The 16939-nt window shown below is 28.7% G+C and overlaps 2 protein-coding genes across 13 annotated transcripts in view; one reads left to right on the top strand and one right to left on the bottom strand.

Annotated features, from left to right (window-relative positions):
- LOC100165632 (regulating synaptic membrane exocytosis protein 2) overlaps positions 1-7677 on the top strand; it is a 31014-nt gene extending 23337 nt beyond the window's left edge. For 10 of the 12 annotated variants that reach the window (XM_008180966.3, XM_008180965.3, XM_008180964.3 and 7 more), the window contains 4 exons: positions 3268-3470; positions 3634-3773; positions 4641-4781; positions 7447-7677. In XM_008180966.3, coding sequence (XP_008179188.1) covers positions 3268-3470; positions 3634-3773; positions 4641-4781; positions 7447-7449 — 487 coding nt within the window. In that variant the 3' untranslated portion in view covers positions 7450-7677. Of the gene's footprint in view, positions 1-513; positions 650-3267; positions 3471-3633; positions 3774-4640; positions 4782-7446 lie in introns of all 12 variants that reach the window. The other 2 variants (XM_016801284.2, XM_008180967.3) reach the window with 2 other exon arrangements.
- LOC100161439 (maltase 2) lies at positions 7648-16279 on the bottom strand. Its single transcript, XM_001943547.4, has 12 exons — positions 16155-16279; positions 15968-16066; positions 14199-14378; positions 13964-14121; positions 13562-13687; positions 13253-13494; positions 11956-12151; positions 11227-11482; positions 10930-11125; positions 10350-10493; positions 8467-8551; positions 7648-7919 (listed from the first exon to the last, which is right to left on the bottom strand). Exons 1-11 carry the CDS (start codon positions 16210-16212, stop codon positions 8485-8487), a joined length of 1722 nt encoding a protein of 573 aa, XP_001943582.2. The 5' UTR covers positions 16213-16279; the 3' UTR covers positions 7648-7919; positions 8467-8484.
- Between the last annotated feature and the right edge of the window lie 660 nt (positions 16280-16939).

Raw genomic sequence — 16939 nt, 5'->3', positions numbered from 1 at the left:
TGGATCATCACTCGTGTACATATAATTTTTGTTGTAGAATGTTTGTGCAAACTCTGAACATATTTATGAAAAGATAACATCGTCGCTAGAAATATTTACTACAGTTATTTTCATGGAAAATAATAAACAGACGCTTGTAAATATTGCGAATTACAAACACCCCGGTTACGTCTATTGGTATTGGAACATTTTCAGTCATTGTAGACAACCAATAGTCGTATTCCGGTTAGATGATCTTTCGTATTTTTCACTTAGTCATATATCAATACTTTAGGAGTTCGTGCATAGTTGTAGAATGCTTTATTACGGTACATAATGAAGTATGGTTTTTCCACACGTACAAATTTTATTGTAAACTGTATAAACGGTGTGTATAAAAATATATGGAAAAAATATGCGCTGGTATCACCTGAATCCTATAGCATATCACTGTGATAAATCCTAATTACTAGTAAACTCCAATCTCAATTTAATTGTTTCGGATATTGTTTTATTTGATTGATTGTTGGATAGAAGGAAGGAGCTCGAAAGGGAAACGCGGTTCAGGTGGCGGAGGCGGTGGCGCCCAACCCAATTTTAAGCGGTCCCAAGAGGTGGCCCCGGGCAGACAAGCAAGCCTCACCAGTCTTTCTAGCGATTGTCCAAGCTCGTAAGTAATCCTGATTCTCTCCCAAGTCATCCAAATACATCAATTTATCTCTATTTTGGCCTGTGTGTTTATTTTTAGCTTAAAATTCTTCTCTTAATGCACGTTAATACTTTCTGTACGCAATTAATACTATAAAAACGGGTCGAATATAAAATAATAGTAAAAACAAAAAAATGGAATAATTATAAATCATGTGCTGTATTAGTTAAATTTCAAATAAATTATTTTGGTTTTTCAAATAATATATTATATTATTATGCCATTTGGTGTCAAATATTAAATATTATAATGAAGTCCTGTTTTGTTATTTGGATTATAGGACAGTTATTTTGTGTTAAAACCAATATAGTAATAACATTAAGAAATGTTATTATTTTATATGATATTCAATTTTGTTTCTCAGTATATTTACGAGTACCTATATTTAAATATAGGTACTAGACGTTTATGTTGAAATCTCATTGGGTACTTTGCAACAAAATATTTTAGTTAAAAAAATATTTATCTCATTAGTGGCCTTATATTTATTTATTTAAGTATAAAAACGATTTAGTAATAATTTATGTTTTTAATATATTTCAAATTGAGTAGATTTTAAATTATTGCACCACTATTTCACTTAAATTCATAATAGTTACCAAGCTTAAGATTAATGCTTTGACATTCTTCGTTGTTTATTATCAAATTAATGTATGTGTTTTGTGTTACATTAATACTTGTACAACACATTAACATATTTTTGTTTAATTTAATATACTAGTTGAAGAAAAATCTTCAATACCTATAATATATTAAATTAGAATACCTACGTAATATACAAAGTATTGAACAATAATTTGTAGGTTCTTATTAAATGTATTTATTGAATAATATAGTTTATACATTAGGTACACACATCATTTGATATTTCATTGAGTAGGTTAGACTGGTTAGAGTAAAAATTATATGTTATACGATATTATCACCAAAATATATTACTAACGCGTCTAAATTGCATTATTTTTGAACATGTATAACATATATTATGTACTTACACTATTATTGATAAATAATACCATAATAAATAATGCCTATCCAATCAGAAAATTAAGCATATATTTTTATTTTGCATAAGTTTCTTATTAAACACTTAAGCTTACTTTTATTACCTAGTATAATTGATAAACTGATGTATTTCGATGTTTATAAATTTAAAATGGATCCTATTTATATTTTAAACGCCATAGTTGAAAAACTTAAGTGTTCAATTAAATGCTCATTTTTATCAACAAATTTTATACTCCAATATTAATAATTACATAAAAATTGGTATGCAGGTTACATACTAATTTAATTGTTTGTGTTATAATTTATACTATATCAAGAAAAACTTGTTTGTGTTCTTGTGTAAATAACATAATGTTACGGTTTGTGTTTATTTTAATATGTTTTCAAAGTACTTGATGTTATACTTTTTGACGAGACATAAAGTGGACTTTTATGTTATACTATTGAATATTGTTATATTGTCTTAACGTGTACACCATTTGATTATTAATTTGTGTAAAAAGATTTAAATTCGGAAAATGATTTCCAATTTGAACGTTTCTTTTCAACCTTGTAAATAAACAGTTCAATAAAATATGGTGAGTAGTACATTCGTAGGAATCAACGTTTCATCATTAGTAGCACGTTTTACCATTATTTAAAGCTTTGCATTGTTAGTTATTGATGTTCATAGAAAGTTTATACTTGCACGTGCATGAACTGTAAATAAATGTTTTTCTAATTACTTTTAGCGACATAATTTAATATTACATAGAAAAAGACATACAATGCTGTTCAGACAAATGAAACAAGTTTCAAGTGATAATATTAATGGTAACAAAAATATAGCTATAGGTACGTACTTCACAATGTACAGTTTTCCAAATCACTATCACTAAAACTAATGTTTGAACCGCGGTATCTTTAGAGATATTTCACATGTAAATATTGATCGGATTACTTTTATGATACGATAAGAGTACCTACATCTCAAATCCATAACATAATTTCATATTTGGCTACGAATAAATATAATAACTGTTTTAATGATGCATAGTATGCAGGAGAATGTATTAGATTTATCGAATTTTATGTACGATTCACCCCTAAAACAATAACGGTTTCGTGCTATTCAGAGAAAATGAATGTCGAGTCAGCCGTCAATATTGGTTTCTTGAATGCAGATGAATTCTGACTTCAATAGAATTATATTTAAAGTTAATTATATTTCAAATTTAATACATTTACACTCCTTGCTTACAATGCATCGGTTTTCAAATATTTTTTTAAAATAAAATGCAAGAATAATAATAGGCAAGGTAAGGTAAGGTAAGTTATATTCTAGGGTACAAAATGCTTTAATGGTAATTACAATAATTATATATTATTATATACTATTCTCATGTTTGGTCTTCACGTGACTATCAATTTCTTCAAGCACTATGGTGATCTATGCCAATAATCTATTTTTCTTCCAATGGTTATGAATATTGTGTAGAGTTATTTTTTCTAAGGTAGTTCGATTAGATCGATGTCGTTTATACTAACTAATTCCGTTGTAAAATTTAACATATTTTCATTCGTCATTTTAGCGCCGGTCAGTCCACTGAGGGTGAAGTGACCACGTTCATTGGTAAACTTGGACCCGGGCAAAAAGTTAGTCGACAAATATTGGGGACTCCATATCGAGGTGACGTTAAAATCGGATTCAATTTTTTCGTAAACTTTATGGAAGTCACTGTTTTTGAAGCCAAGGATCTAATTAATGTTAAGGAAACAAAAACGAAGCTTCCAGGTATATACATATGATTATTTATTTTAGATTCAAAATCATTAAAAATGGATTTTAAAGATAGTCGCATACTGATTTAATTTAAACACCAATATATTTTAGCATTTTTTAATGTTGGCATTGTTGTATTATTTGTATTATTAAAAACATTTATATATTTTTACAGATACATACGTCAAAGTATACCTTGTGAAAGGCAAAAAGTGCGTGGAAAAACATCGTACAAAAACAATTAAAGAGAGCTTGCAACCTAAGTACATGGAAATGCTCAAATTTAAAAGTTCCCCAGCTGGTTGTTTAATCCAGGTAAGGATGAAATTTTTTTTTTACAATTGAATTGCTATTAATTTGGGTAATAACTAATAAGTATGATTTGCTAATTGTTTGAACAATTACCAAACGGTGTACACCTAATTGCTTCGATAGCCATAGAATCGATCGATCTTTCGTGGGTAAATTATATAATAAAACTGTACACTATGATGATTGATCTATTTATAGTATTTATAAACCAATTTAATTCTTAACATTTTTAGGTAAATGTATTACACTAATTTTGTTAAATTGCACTCCTTTAAAAATAACCGAAATTATTTGTTAGGTATGTCGTAGAATTAATTTTTTTTCCATAATTTATATTCTCTTTCACAGATCGGCTATAGCATTAAATTAATTAAAAATTTTATAATTTACTAGTATATTATATTATGAAATGAAAATATTAATATTATAAGTATCTATACCAAATTGAAAAAAAAAATTGGATATGTAATAATATGTATTTAAATATGTATCAAATAATTGAGAAGGTATGCTTATAGCCTATAAGTAATAACGATAGGTACTATAAGGGTCATGTTCCTAAAATAAATATAAATATAAAATAGTTAATAAGTCAATTTAAAACATTTAAAAAGACGACTGCATCTTCACCAATTGAAAGTCGGTCAGTCGACAAGTTCCTGTTTTTAACCTGAGCAGAATTCGACCATTTCGCGATTTACGTAATAGTGCCAACTATGACTGTCTCCATCAGTAACATACAATAGTACCACACAAATCGATTATATAAACAAAACGCATTTTTTCCGTATACACTATATTTATATATATATATATGGTATATTTTTGTATGTTGTATAAATATAAAAATGATATTTAATTGTTTCACAGGTGTCGGTGTGGGGAGATTACGGACGCGAAAAAGGGAGAAAAGTGTTTATGGGGGTGGCCGTGATTTATATGGACAGCATAACTACGAGTCCCGGATCGTCATTGACAGAGTGGTACAGACTGTTCGGATCGTCGTCGTTGGTTAGTGTTAATGAAAGATTTCGGAATTCGTTTCCGTCATTGTATCCATGGTAGACCGTATTATCAATTTAATAGTGCCGTTTATCACCGTAGTCGTGTAATATATTTTAAGTAAAAATTTAAAAAAAAAAAAAAAACTGTAGTCTGTATTTTTAGTGTTGTATAAAAATAATTATTGATTACACGCATTATATTAAACATATAGTAGTCCACAAGACAAAAATATTATAATAACCATTCACTAACTTAGTATTATATAATAGATAATGTATTATATTTATATTTAAGTGCTAGTTTTCGGTAGGAAGTGTTTTTTTTTAACAGATCGATATCTAGAGGCATCGATTTTATCGTGCCCGTCGATTATATTGTTATGTCGTAGTGATGTTTTGCATGCGTACGCTATTATATTATTAATTAATCATCGTGTTATTACAATAATATTATATGTATATTAAAGTGGAAGTCCTCGATGGAACTATACACTTCAAGAGAAGCTATACGACTATATCAGGCCCTTGTGGGTGTATATTATGTTTGGCGCGCATGGTATTTAATTTACCATTATAATGGCACGTATTTTATATTGATTATTTGTTGGCATTAATTATTGTTGTGAACTGTTTAAAATTCAAATGATACATTTTATACATTTTTTCTTATTTTCAAAAAATTTGAATTACATTTTTTGATTGCTTCAAAATTTAAATCGTATTATCACGTCGTACTGAGATGCTGTTAAATTTAAAATTTTTGTTTGATATTCCGCTTCACAGGGTACCTACGTCGGACTGGTTTCTATATACATACCTATAATTTTGTTCGTCATTTACAACTGCTCATAATATATAATGCTGTTTTATTTTTAATCGTAAATAATTGCACTATTTATCTCATAATTACATTATATTATAGCTTTTAAACCATAAATATATATATACCTAATATATAACGCTTGAATTAGTTACAAACACAATTACATTACCTAATGTGTGATGTATGGTGTGAGTGTACATATTAATTTATTATTATAAATTATAAAGTATATAAAACAATTTAACGATTATTACAATTCGTATATAGGTATTGATAATTATAATTAACTATTATAATTAAATGGCTTTCAAAAATTTCCAATTTTAGATTCACATCGTGAATAATAGAGTTATTAATCGTTTACAATGATTATTTATTTATTAAAAAAAAAAACTTATTCGAGCTTTAAAAATGTCAAATTGTATTCTATAATATAAAAATTTAACTCGTATATCAATTTGTGATTTTCAAAAACGCAAAAAAACTGCCAGAGAAAAATGTTTGTAAAATGTTCCATCGATTTGTCATAAAGACTTTTTACAATATTGTTCTAACTAAATTAAACTTATTTATCTTTTTAATACAAAAAGATTTAAATTATGAAATGATTTAAAATAGTTTTGTTAATAACTTAATATTTTTTTTATTACATAAACGGAAAAATCAACTCAAATCTCAATTCAAAATAATTTTTAAAATGTAATCAATTCCAATTTTAGTATGACAAAAACATACATACAACAATTATTGGTTGTCTAACTAGTAACTATTAACAAGAAATCTTTCTCATGTAAAGTGTGTATACTTTTTAAAAATCTGTCAGTTTTTTTAAAAAATATTTGCACAATTATAAGCACATTTATTATCATATAAATAAATAACTAATTGGTATCTATGGCTAATTTTAATTGGTTATTATTGTTTAATATCTATACAACATAATATAAACCCTCAGTCATCAAATAATTTAATATTTTCTTAAAGAGTACGACATTTTATGAGTAGGTACCAAAGATTATTGAAACTCTCAAAATAGTATACGAAATTATTAAATCCTTAGATCATTTTACCTGCTGATTTATTTATAACGGCTTGTTGTTCGAATTCTTTAATATTATATTATAATATACCTATATTATGATGTAAATAACTCAGCTATTTGTTTCACAATTTCCGTTTTAAAGAATCATCATGATAAAATTAAAATCTTTAAGAAACTTTCAGTTATAATAACCAACAATTAATGTATTACCCTCGAAAATCTGTTAACGATAGTTGCTAAAATAAAAAAATAAAACCAGATAAATATTACGTTACCTACTTAATCAAATTAATTAAAATATGTAGGTGCAATTTGAGGTTGTTTTTTTTTTTAAATTTATCTGATGGTTATATGAGTAATAGTGTCTTTCAAATATATTTACTTACCTTCTACACTTAACAGTTCACTATATTGACTTTAATAACAGTAGGTACTGGCAGCAAACATTAGAAAAAAAAAACATAATAATAACAAAACTTTAATATTGGCGATAGATTGAGATTGATAATGATAATTTATAGCTATTGGAATATAACTACCGAAGTTAAGTATGTTTAAAAAAAAACAGTGGAATACAAAATAATAAAATGATACAATACAATTCAGGCGTGTTAAACAATTTGTAAATTTATTATTGCCTGTTATACATCTAGGGGTGCAAAGCACTTCGAAGCATCCCCCAAATTGCGCCTAAGGTGTTATTGAAGAATGTTTTGTGTATACAAATATTTTAATTGCATTTTTGTTTCTTTTTTTTGTTACTTGTCTTAATGTTTTTTCTTCGTTTGTGTTTAATTTATGTTTCAGTGAGTTTTGTTGCTTCATTCTATTGGGTTTCTTCTTTGGTGGTTGCATGCAGACAACATTTTTTTGTTTTTAATTCCACTTAAAAGTATTCATTGTTTAATGTCAAGTCACAGTTATGCATTGGAGTATTTTTTAACGCAACTCTAATTTATATTCTCAATATTCTAAAAAAATTATTTGTAAATAAAAGCGAAAACAATATTACTTGTAAATAAATTATTTATTATGGAATTATGTGTTTTGTAACATTAAAACTTTCTTATTATGTCTATACATTCCTATATAGTTATAATGAAAAAACCTGTTTTTAACTGTTTAATTGATAATTAATGGAAAAACCTTAAAATAAACAGTGCATTATTTATTAAAACATTATATTTATTTAAACCTTTGTGTCCTCTATGCATGAATCACTCAAGTGGAATATATTTGTTGTGTTCATTCAGTAATGAAGATTATGCAAGTATCACAATCTATAAAAATAATTAATTATATTAATAAACATGAGATGAACGTATGAGTAATGTACTATTGTTATACATACGTAAGGTACTAAAGTAGTATACTGTAAAAATTATACCCTATGATGATAATGTGTCAATATATTATTATTGCAGATACTTTCTACAGGCTTCTAAATATCATAAAATCTTAAAATTTTGTTTTTGTTTAACTGTATTGTATGTTTTTTTTTTTTTTTTTTTGAAATAATACATCAAGTTATTTAAGTTTTAATGATTTTATCAGTATCAAAAAATCAATATTAAATAATACACGGTATTGCATAATAATAGTAATCTAATAATTTTAAAATAAATATCTAAACTGAAAACATTATTTGACTTATTATATTTAACACAAAGTTACAAACATATTTACATTGATAATTAAAAAATCAAAACAATATCAAAATGTTCTATCAAGAGATAATTTTTAAGTGTATAAGTATATAGTCTCTGACAACATTCGTAATTTAATAATGTTAAATGTACTATTATCATGACGTGTAAGTTTACTTACTTTGGGTCAGACGTTTTATCAATATGATAATACCAATGACGATTTGGGTCGCATTGCTAGTGGTTTTGTTGTTTCAATATAATCACTAAAACAAAAATATACATTGTTCAAATATTTAATAAATAACAACCATAAATTAATATAATATTACTCGCAATTGTGTTGTCCAACAAGGTATACCTACCCTAAGAGTTATTATCATATACGAGTAGTCACTTACTCACTTATCTATTATAATATTACTATCTAAATGTTAGAACTTAGAAGTAAATAAATATTTTGTTATTTTTTACATTTTTATCTCACTAAAATTAATTGAATGTCACAAAAGATTTTGTGGGGTCAACCCAGGTCTTAATGGTTTTACCACTATCCAAACATTCCAAACAGCTATAGTTTATACTTTATTTGATAGATAATAATCGTTCTATGAGAATTCGTTGATTTACGGGTGCAATATCCAATGTCTAAATTCAAACGCTCATAAAAATGTATTTGACCCCGGTAAACTTTTTTTGGCAAATATAGAAAAACTTAATGATATGGAAATTTTGTACCTATAAACATTTAAAATCTTAATGTACATAGAAATATTTTTATATATTTCTAACTTAAAATAATTTGGAAAAGTTCATGATTTTGAAGAATTTTATCTTTTATATTTTAATAGGGTCTACCTCATAAAAAATTAATACGGTTCAAAATTTTTTTTAATTTCCAATAACAACAAGTTATGACAACCTTGTTATTGTATACACAAACACAAAACAAAAAATAAATATTCTAAATATGTGTCAATACATAGAATTTTTAATTTTAATAATTACCTAAGTTATGAAAATGTAATAAGAAATTCCTCGTAAATTTAATAATAATAAATCAAGTACTTAAAAAGTTTAGCATATATCCACATAAAGATATTTTTTATGATTGACAGAATTTAAAATTATTACAATGGATATTCCGAAAAACAACAATGTCTCCTCAAATAATATTTGTTATTTCAGTGTTATTCAAAAAAATAAATAGTAGAAACTAAACGTTTTATTATTTCTTTAATTATCATTTCCATACACAATGTAATTTTCAAAATATCTGTACTTGTTTATTATGGTGTTTGAAATTTTGGTTTTGTATCTATAAAATATGTTAAACAAAAAGCTCGCAAATTTAAACATAATTCTTCGTAAGTTTTACTTATAGTAATTTAAAAATATAAATATTTTACACAATATTTTTGTTATCAGCGTTTGAAGTTAAAATTTTGCCAAATCACTGAAATATGTTTATTAATTTGTAGTTAAATGTGTTAAATATGTGTAACATTTTCATTTTTGAAAATATTGAAAATTTAATTCAAAGTTACTATATAATATTATATTGTTTTTGAATAATAAAATACTAGTATAATTAAAGGGGTCAATGGATAAAGGTGTTAACTAACATTTTTGAAATAGTTCAACAGACAAATTTGACATACACTAACACGTTTATCCACTACAACTAATGATTAATTATTCTTATAATACGTAGGTAACCATAACTATTATTGGTAACTACTAAATAAAACCTTATCAAATAATGATATAATGTTTATAACATTATAACACCTTTATTCATGCAATAAAATGCATTTTTGAAAAAATGTCAGTTAACACCTTGACCCCTTCAATATTATGAATACAATATAATAAAAATATATCCTTAGAAATATTGGCTGACAGAGCCGTCTCCGCTCAGAATTATTATCATCTTATATAATACAATGATTTATCATTGAATTTAAATCCAACCCATCAATTGCAGTGGACTACTGAATGACGAAGTATATTATATTTATTACCTACTATACAGTTGAGCGGTCGGTAGTATAATAAACTTACTTTTCAGCCTGCCATGAATTTATGCTCGAAGCGCGGACAATCATATGAAGAGGTACGTCCTTAAAGTGTTCATTTAAAGTAATTGCTTCTTGTTCTGTCCCTACGTTTAGAACAATGTAGAAGGTCTCGTGGCCTTCTAATTGTCTGAAAACATAAAAAAAAATTCACGCTTGACACAACTTTTATTAACAATCCAAAATAATATGTGACGGACCATAATTATCCACAGTGACACAGAAGACTCATTGTTGAACATAATAAGTACAAAATATATTTAACTAACGAATCGCTAATTAAAACAAACAATGCGTGGTCACGACCTGAATCTAACGCTACATCGAATTCACTTAATTAAAACACACATAGATTAGAACCTAATTAGACGCACATTACCCAAACAAAAATGTACCTATATAATAATCATTATTATTGTTATCAACGTGGATATGTTCGTCTCGGAAATACTTGCAATTAATGCGATACATTTTGTTTGAAACATTTAAGGTCCAAGCAATAAGTTCCGAGCCCGATACCTACAAAAAAAACGACGAAAATAAAATTATTTATCACTGCTGTGTACCTGGTCAAAATCAAAATCCAATCCGACATCGTGTGCATGGTGAGATTTCCTCGGGCTATTGTCGGAGAAGAACGGAGTCGCAACAGCGTTTTGTACGTCTGATAGTGGCTCCTGAAGCACGCCTTTTGAAAGGCCAAGTTCAGATACCAATAGTTGCTGTTCACGGGAAGCCACGTGCGTTGGGACGTCGAAAACCCTTCGAAACGCAATTCATTCGATTTTATTCGATGCGTGCGATCATGATGCGCATTCGATAAAAAAGAAAAGTGTCACACCCGACCGCGCGTAGGTACTTACCAGCGTTTTGAAAATCGTTCCAGTGGAATGGGGTCCTGAACGGGTCTCTCGAGTTCGCCTCGTACCTGGCCATACCGCCGTTTTTGCCGAACGGGTCGACCGTCTGATCCCACCTTATCGTACCGTCGGCCATACCGATTTCCTCTCCGTTGTACGTGACCGCCGTGCCCGGTAACATCGTCGCCAGCGTGTTCATCGGGTCGACCATGTCCTGACCGAATCTCGAAGCCACTCGTTTGTTGTCATGGTTCCCCATCTAAAAGTTTTAAAACAATAAATGCATACGCTTTCCACGCGCATCCATCACGGAACACACGTATAGGTAGGTATAGGCTACTCAGTAGGTAGTGAAAGTAGTAAAGTATACCACTTGAATTTTACTTTTAATTCCTTCGCTTCGTCAATCTCAGTGGTTATTGATAAAAGTCTAATAACTGTACACTGGGGGCTCTAAAATTAGATATTTAATAATATATTGACGTACCTACGATGACCAATGAAACATATATCATTTTACAGCGACAAAAATTAGAGGAGAGGGAGGCATTAGTCTGTACGTTTTACGTATACTACACTGAGACATTTCAGTAACCCTGATAGTTATTAAAAACAATGTTATTAGAACAATAGGGGCTGGAGGGAGAGGGTTGACGCGTAGATAAATTTCGCAAACACTTAAATAAATTTAAATTGTATATTATGCATATCTAACTATCAGCCGTTACTCACCACCCAGTTGGCCCATTGACCCGAAGGCATGTTATCCAACCAGAGATTGATCGTATTCTTTATATCAACGGCCGACGACGTCTTGTTCAAGTACGTGATAAAGTTGAAATTGAATGGCATGTGAGCCCTGCGTGTCTGCTGGCTATAGTACATCATTGTATAATTTATGGACGCGTACGCTTCCACCAACATCAGTCTAAACAATACCGAAAAGTGTATAGTAGTCCGTATACAGAACTATTCCAATATTAATATAAAACCCCAAAGTGTAGAACAGCTCAAAGTTTAATTCATCCAATATAATGGTAACGATTAAAATGAGGCTTTGTCAAAATAAAGTTGTATTATAAGACGCGTTGTTAGGACTTGTAGGAACAATGTAAATTGTTAATTAATTAGATCCAAATTACAATAGCGGCATACAATGCACTTATATATTTTGAACATCGATTAGTATTGGAATACTACTAGGTACTTAATATAGTCATAATAATTATTTTGGTTTTTTTATTTAACTCGTCAAATTGATACAACACCACGAACAAATAATAGTAGAGGCTTATTTGAAATTAAATACTATAAGACCTTTAAACCGAATAAAGTACCTTTATGTTATGTTCTCAAGTCGTTGGACGTTGAACAAGTGGAAATATTTTTAATCGTAGTACTTAATCAATTCAGTTTTATTATTTTTAATTTTCATTTACATGTCTAATTCATTAAATGTATGCATAATTAATTGACGTATTTAATTCACTTGTAAGCAAATATTATTATTTAATTTTTTTCCTAGAAGCGAATCTTTATTACTTTTAGCATTACTAAATTATACGTTTGTGCGGAAATGCTATTTTCCCATGACGTAGATTTTGTCCAAAACTATTGAAAGTAGAAGATAAATAATAATTACATAGTAGTGCGTAAGTAGTAATTAAGAGGACGTCGCACCTGTAGATAAGTGTTGTCTTTGTCGTACACACGGATGACATAGCAAATTTTCGTTCACCAATTTCAATAGTGTGCTTTTTAGGTAACAGCATTATCTGCGTTCTCTCGTTGGGTTTTTACAATATTTTAATTTTCAAGTGAATTATGAGAATTTTCAAATATTAATGTTTTACCTATTCATAATTACAAAATACACAATACACCGAAACGTATTATAGAGTATCACAACTTTCCAGAGTTTTGTTAGATTGTATAAATATTTTAAACAAGAACTAGAACACAGAGCAATATAAACTAACAACACATTGTTAACAATACCTATAAGTTAATAATTTTGTTTTCTTAATACCTTGTGTTTTCGTCCCGATTAGTGTATTCGTCCAAAACGGCTCTAAATTCTTCGACAATTTTATACGTGCCCGGTTGGTCCCTAGATAACTTGTGGTCGAGCAAAACATATGTGTAATTGTCGTCGACTATATTTGGATGGATCACTGATTCGTCTTCAAACTTGATGTCTTCTATAATGTATGGCAAAGCGTCTATGCGGAATCCGTCGACGCCGATATCCAGCCAAAATCTAAGTACGTTCTATGGAGATTGAATGTTTAGGATACTGAATAGAACGAGTGAATAATAAAAATGTAATAGAGAATACCTTCATTTCTTCTAATAGAGCCGGTGAGTTGTAGTTTAAATCTGGTTGTTTAGCCGCAAACTGATGCAAATAGTATTGTCCCCTTTCAGCAGACCACTCCCAAGCACTTCCGTCGAAATTGTTTCGCTTAGAGCAGATATAGTTATAATATAATAATTGTATAGAATATAATTTATGGACAATATTATAAGCAATTTAACGTTGGCTGATTAAAAAAATAAAATTAGACATGGGCAGTGGGCACATGGCCGGATGATGAGTTTAAATTTTAAAATGTCTTGTACCTAGTGAGGTAATACAGAAATGATGTCCTCAGCTATCACATTCAAAAATATTTAATGCGGTAATGAGTATACGGTATGACGAAAAAATAATTTGTTGTTAAGTTAATATTATGCTCACCCAATTATTTGGAGGTATTTTGTTACCGTTTTCGTCTACTTTTCCGTCTAGCCACACATAGTAATCGGTGTAAGGATCGATTTTTTTTACTGATTTTTGAAACCACTCATGTTCATCACTTGAATGGTTAGGCACAAAATCCAATAGAATACGAACGCCTGAAATCAAGTGTCCAAATGCGTTTCAAAATTGAATGTGGTTTATGGTTATTTTTTCACAAGTGAATAAAATATACCAAGCGATTTAAGTTTCCTCTGAAGTGATAAAAAGTCTTCCATTGTTCCGTAGGTGCTGTCGATGCTTACAAAATCGGAAATGTCATAACCGAAATCAGCCAAGGGAGATTTGAATATTGGCGACAACCATATGGCTCCAATACCTGTTTCTTGAAAATGTTCAGCCATTTCTTCTATACCTATACAACAGAATAAAACGTAATATTATTAATTATAAACAGCAACATTTTAGCTTACATCTACTGTATAATTTTGGTTTGCGTACCATGAAAAATAAAAATAATTGTACCGATACGACCATCAAGGTGTGGATATATTCAAAAAACATATATCGTATAGAGGTCCGTGCCTATACATATATACACTCTTTTAATTTTTTGTGTTTGTCATTTTTGGGGCAATACTTCGATTTTATACTTCAGCGTCTTTTCTGGTATAAAAATGTATTTAGTTGTTATTCTGGGTGGGTCAAAAGTAAAAAATTCCTAGAAGTTTTCAAAAACTTTTCCAAAAAAGAAAACGGATATTTTTACGTAAACCCAGTTTTTATGGTTTTACTCAAAAATTAATAACTTACTGTAGATACTTTAATCATTAAAAACAATCTTATTGAGGTATTTATTGACATGAGATATTTTTGATATTTTTTAGATTTCTTTTTATTATTGTCGATAAATAACTTTTTTCTCGGTAAATAAATTTGAAAATGTAATATAAAATACGTAGTTTATAATGTAACTAAAAAATCTAAAAACTATACAACTGCAGTTTTTTTATAATTATTTTAACTTTTAAGTTCATATTTGAACGAAATTAGATATTAATGACCGGTTTCAAAAATGTTTTGATATGTCATAAACCATAAACGTCTTTTCAAAAAATCACTATGATTGTTTAAACATTCAATTTAGCTTATATTTTCAATACCTACGACTATTTTCAAAATATTTACGTTATAATACTGAAAAATAAAATATGCACATTAAGAACTTAACTTCAAAAATGTTTTTCTTAGTAAATACTTTTATTATGTATATAGTACCTATCCTAATATTCGGCGGCATATTTTTCATTAATTTATTTCTAATGCTTCTTAGTAACAAGATTTTCAAACATGTCAAAATCGTAAATTTCATCAATACAATTATATAGGTACATAATATTATATTGAAACAATTCTGAATATACAATTTTTTAAAAACTAAAAGTCATTCATATATGAGTACTCAGCTATGTATGGACTTTAGATAATATTTATTTTGTTGTAGTATACGAAAACTGACTTTCACAAATTCTATAGAATTAGTAGAATTATTAGAATTGGTAGTATACTACCATACGTTTATAGGCACAAATTTTTTGGAGGGACTCAAAAGCCCTCCTTTCCCATGGGTCATATTGCTTAGTACCACAGAATATAAACATTAGTTCTAATTACTAGATTTTGAACTGGGGGGGACTAAGTCCCCCCCCAAGTCCCCCTATTTGCGCCAATGCACACGTTGCAATCATATAATTCAAGTTTTCATTAAAATTAAGAAATATCAAGTGTTTTAGCTATTTATAATCACGCTTTACATATTAGGTATGCTTTTAGTAGGTTGTAAGTATGACTCAAAGACCATACTTAATTTATAAGTGTTTTCCAAAATATAATGCATTGTATTTTATATAGTTTATCACTAGGAAATTATAAAATAAGCCTGATATTGTATATTGTATGTACCTAGGTATAGGAAAATGTATTGTACATGTCTTATACAATTACCTTTGAGGTCTCCAACGCCGTCGCCGTTGCTGTCTTTAAACGATCTTGGGTATACTTGGTAAATGACACCGGTCTGCCACCAATCCAATTTTGCAGGTTCTAGAGATTTCAACGTATTGTTTACAGTTTGTTTTATACATAAAATATAAATAGATGATATTAAATTTTAAAATAAAAAACGGCTTACCAGCATTTGTACTGAACGCGATCGTTATTAAAACGACAATGTAACAAAGGTACGTCATACTGTCTGGACGATCGTCTGACGACTAGTGTGTGAATTTTTGGGTATTTGTACGGCTTAATAATTTCGCCCATGACCTTACAAGTGCGCTAAAAATATTAGGTAGGTAGGTACCTATTTAATTATTCACTGGGCTGTCATACTGTAATGATGGACTTGGAACGACAAGAGGCGTGAGTGGTGCTTACATGAACCGTGACATCGGTCAAGAATCAAGTGTTTGTGTTCAAATAGAGAATCCAACGTGAAATAATTGTGGGTTGGCCGAACAGCAAACGCGTGAAATGTTTGTTTTTCACAACCAACTTATATATAAGCGAGTAAAAGGCCCGGGCTACTTGTCGTCCATATAGCTGGGTTATAAAACTGCATTATTATAATATATTATGGCACAGATCGATATTCAGTCGGTTCTAAGTGAAGGTATGTTAAAATTTGGATAACCATTTACGTGTTACATGACAATAAATTATAATCGATTGAGTGTCTAGATTTTTTTTATTTGGTTTCAAAAAACTGACAAGGATTTGTCAAGGCTATAGTCTAGGTTTACCTGGACTCGTTCACTATAAGGATCAATAATCATCGAAAACACAGTAAGAATTTATTTACGACTGTATAAATATTAAACAACACACAATGCCTATACCTATATAATACACCTATAATCTATATTATACTATATTATATTATATTAGTTATTACTTATTACTTATTACAATACCTAT

The sequence above is a fragment of the Acyrthosiphon pisum genome, chromosome A3 (genome assembly GCF_005508785.2).
Source record: "Acyrthosiphon pisum isolate AL4f chromosome A3, pea_aphid_22Mar2018_4r6ur, whole genome shotgun sequence".
Classification (NCBI taxonomy): domain Eukaryota; kingdom Metazoa; phylum Arthropoda; class Insecta; order Hemiptera; family Aphididae; genus Acyrthosiphon; species Acyrthosiphon pisum.
This window is presented reverse-complemented; position numbering and strand designations above follow the sequence as displayed.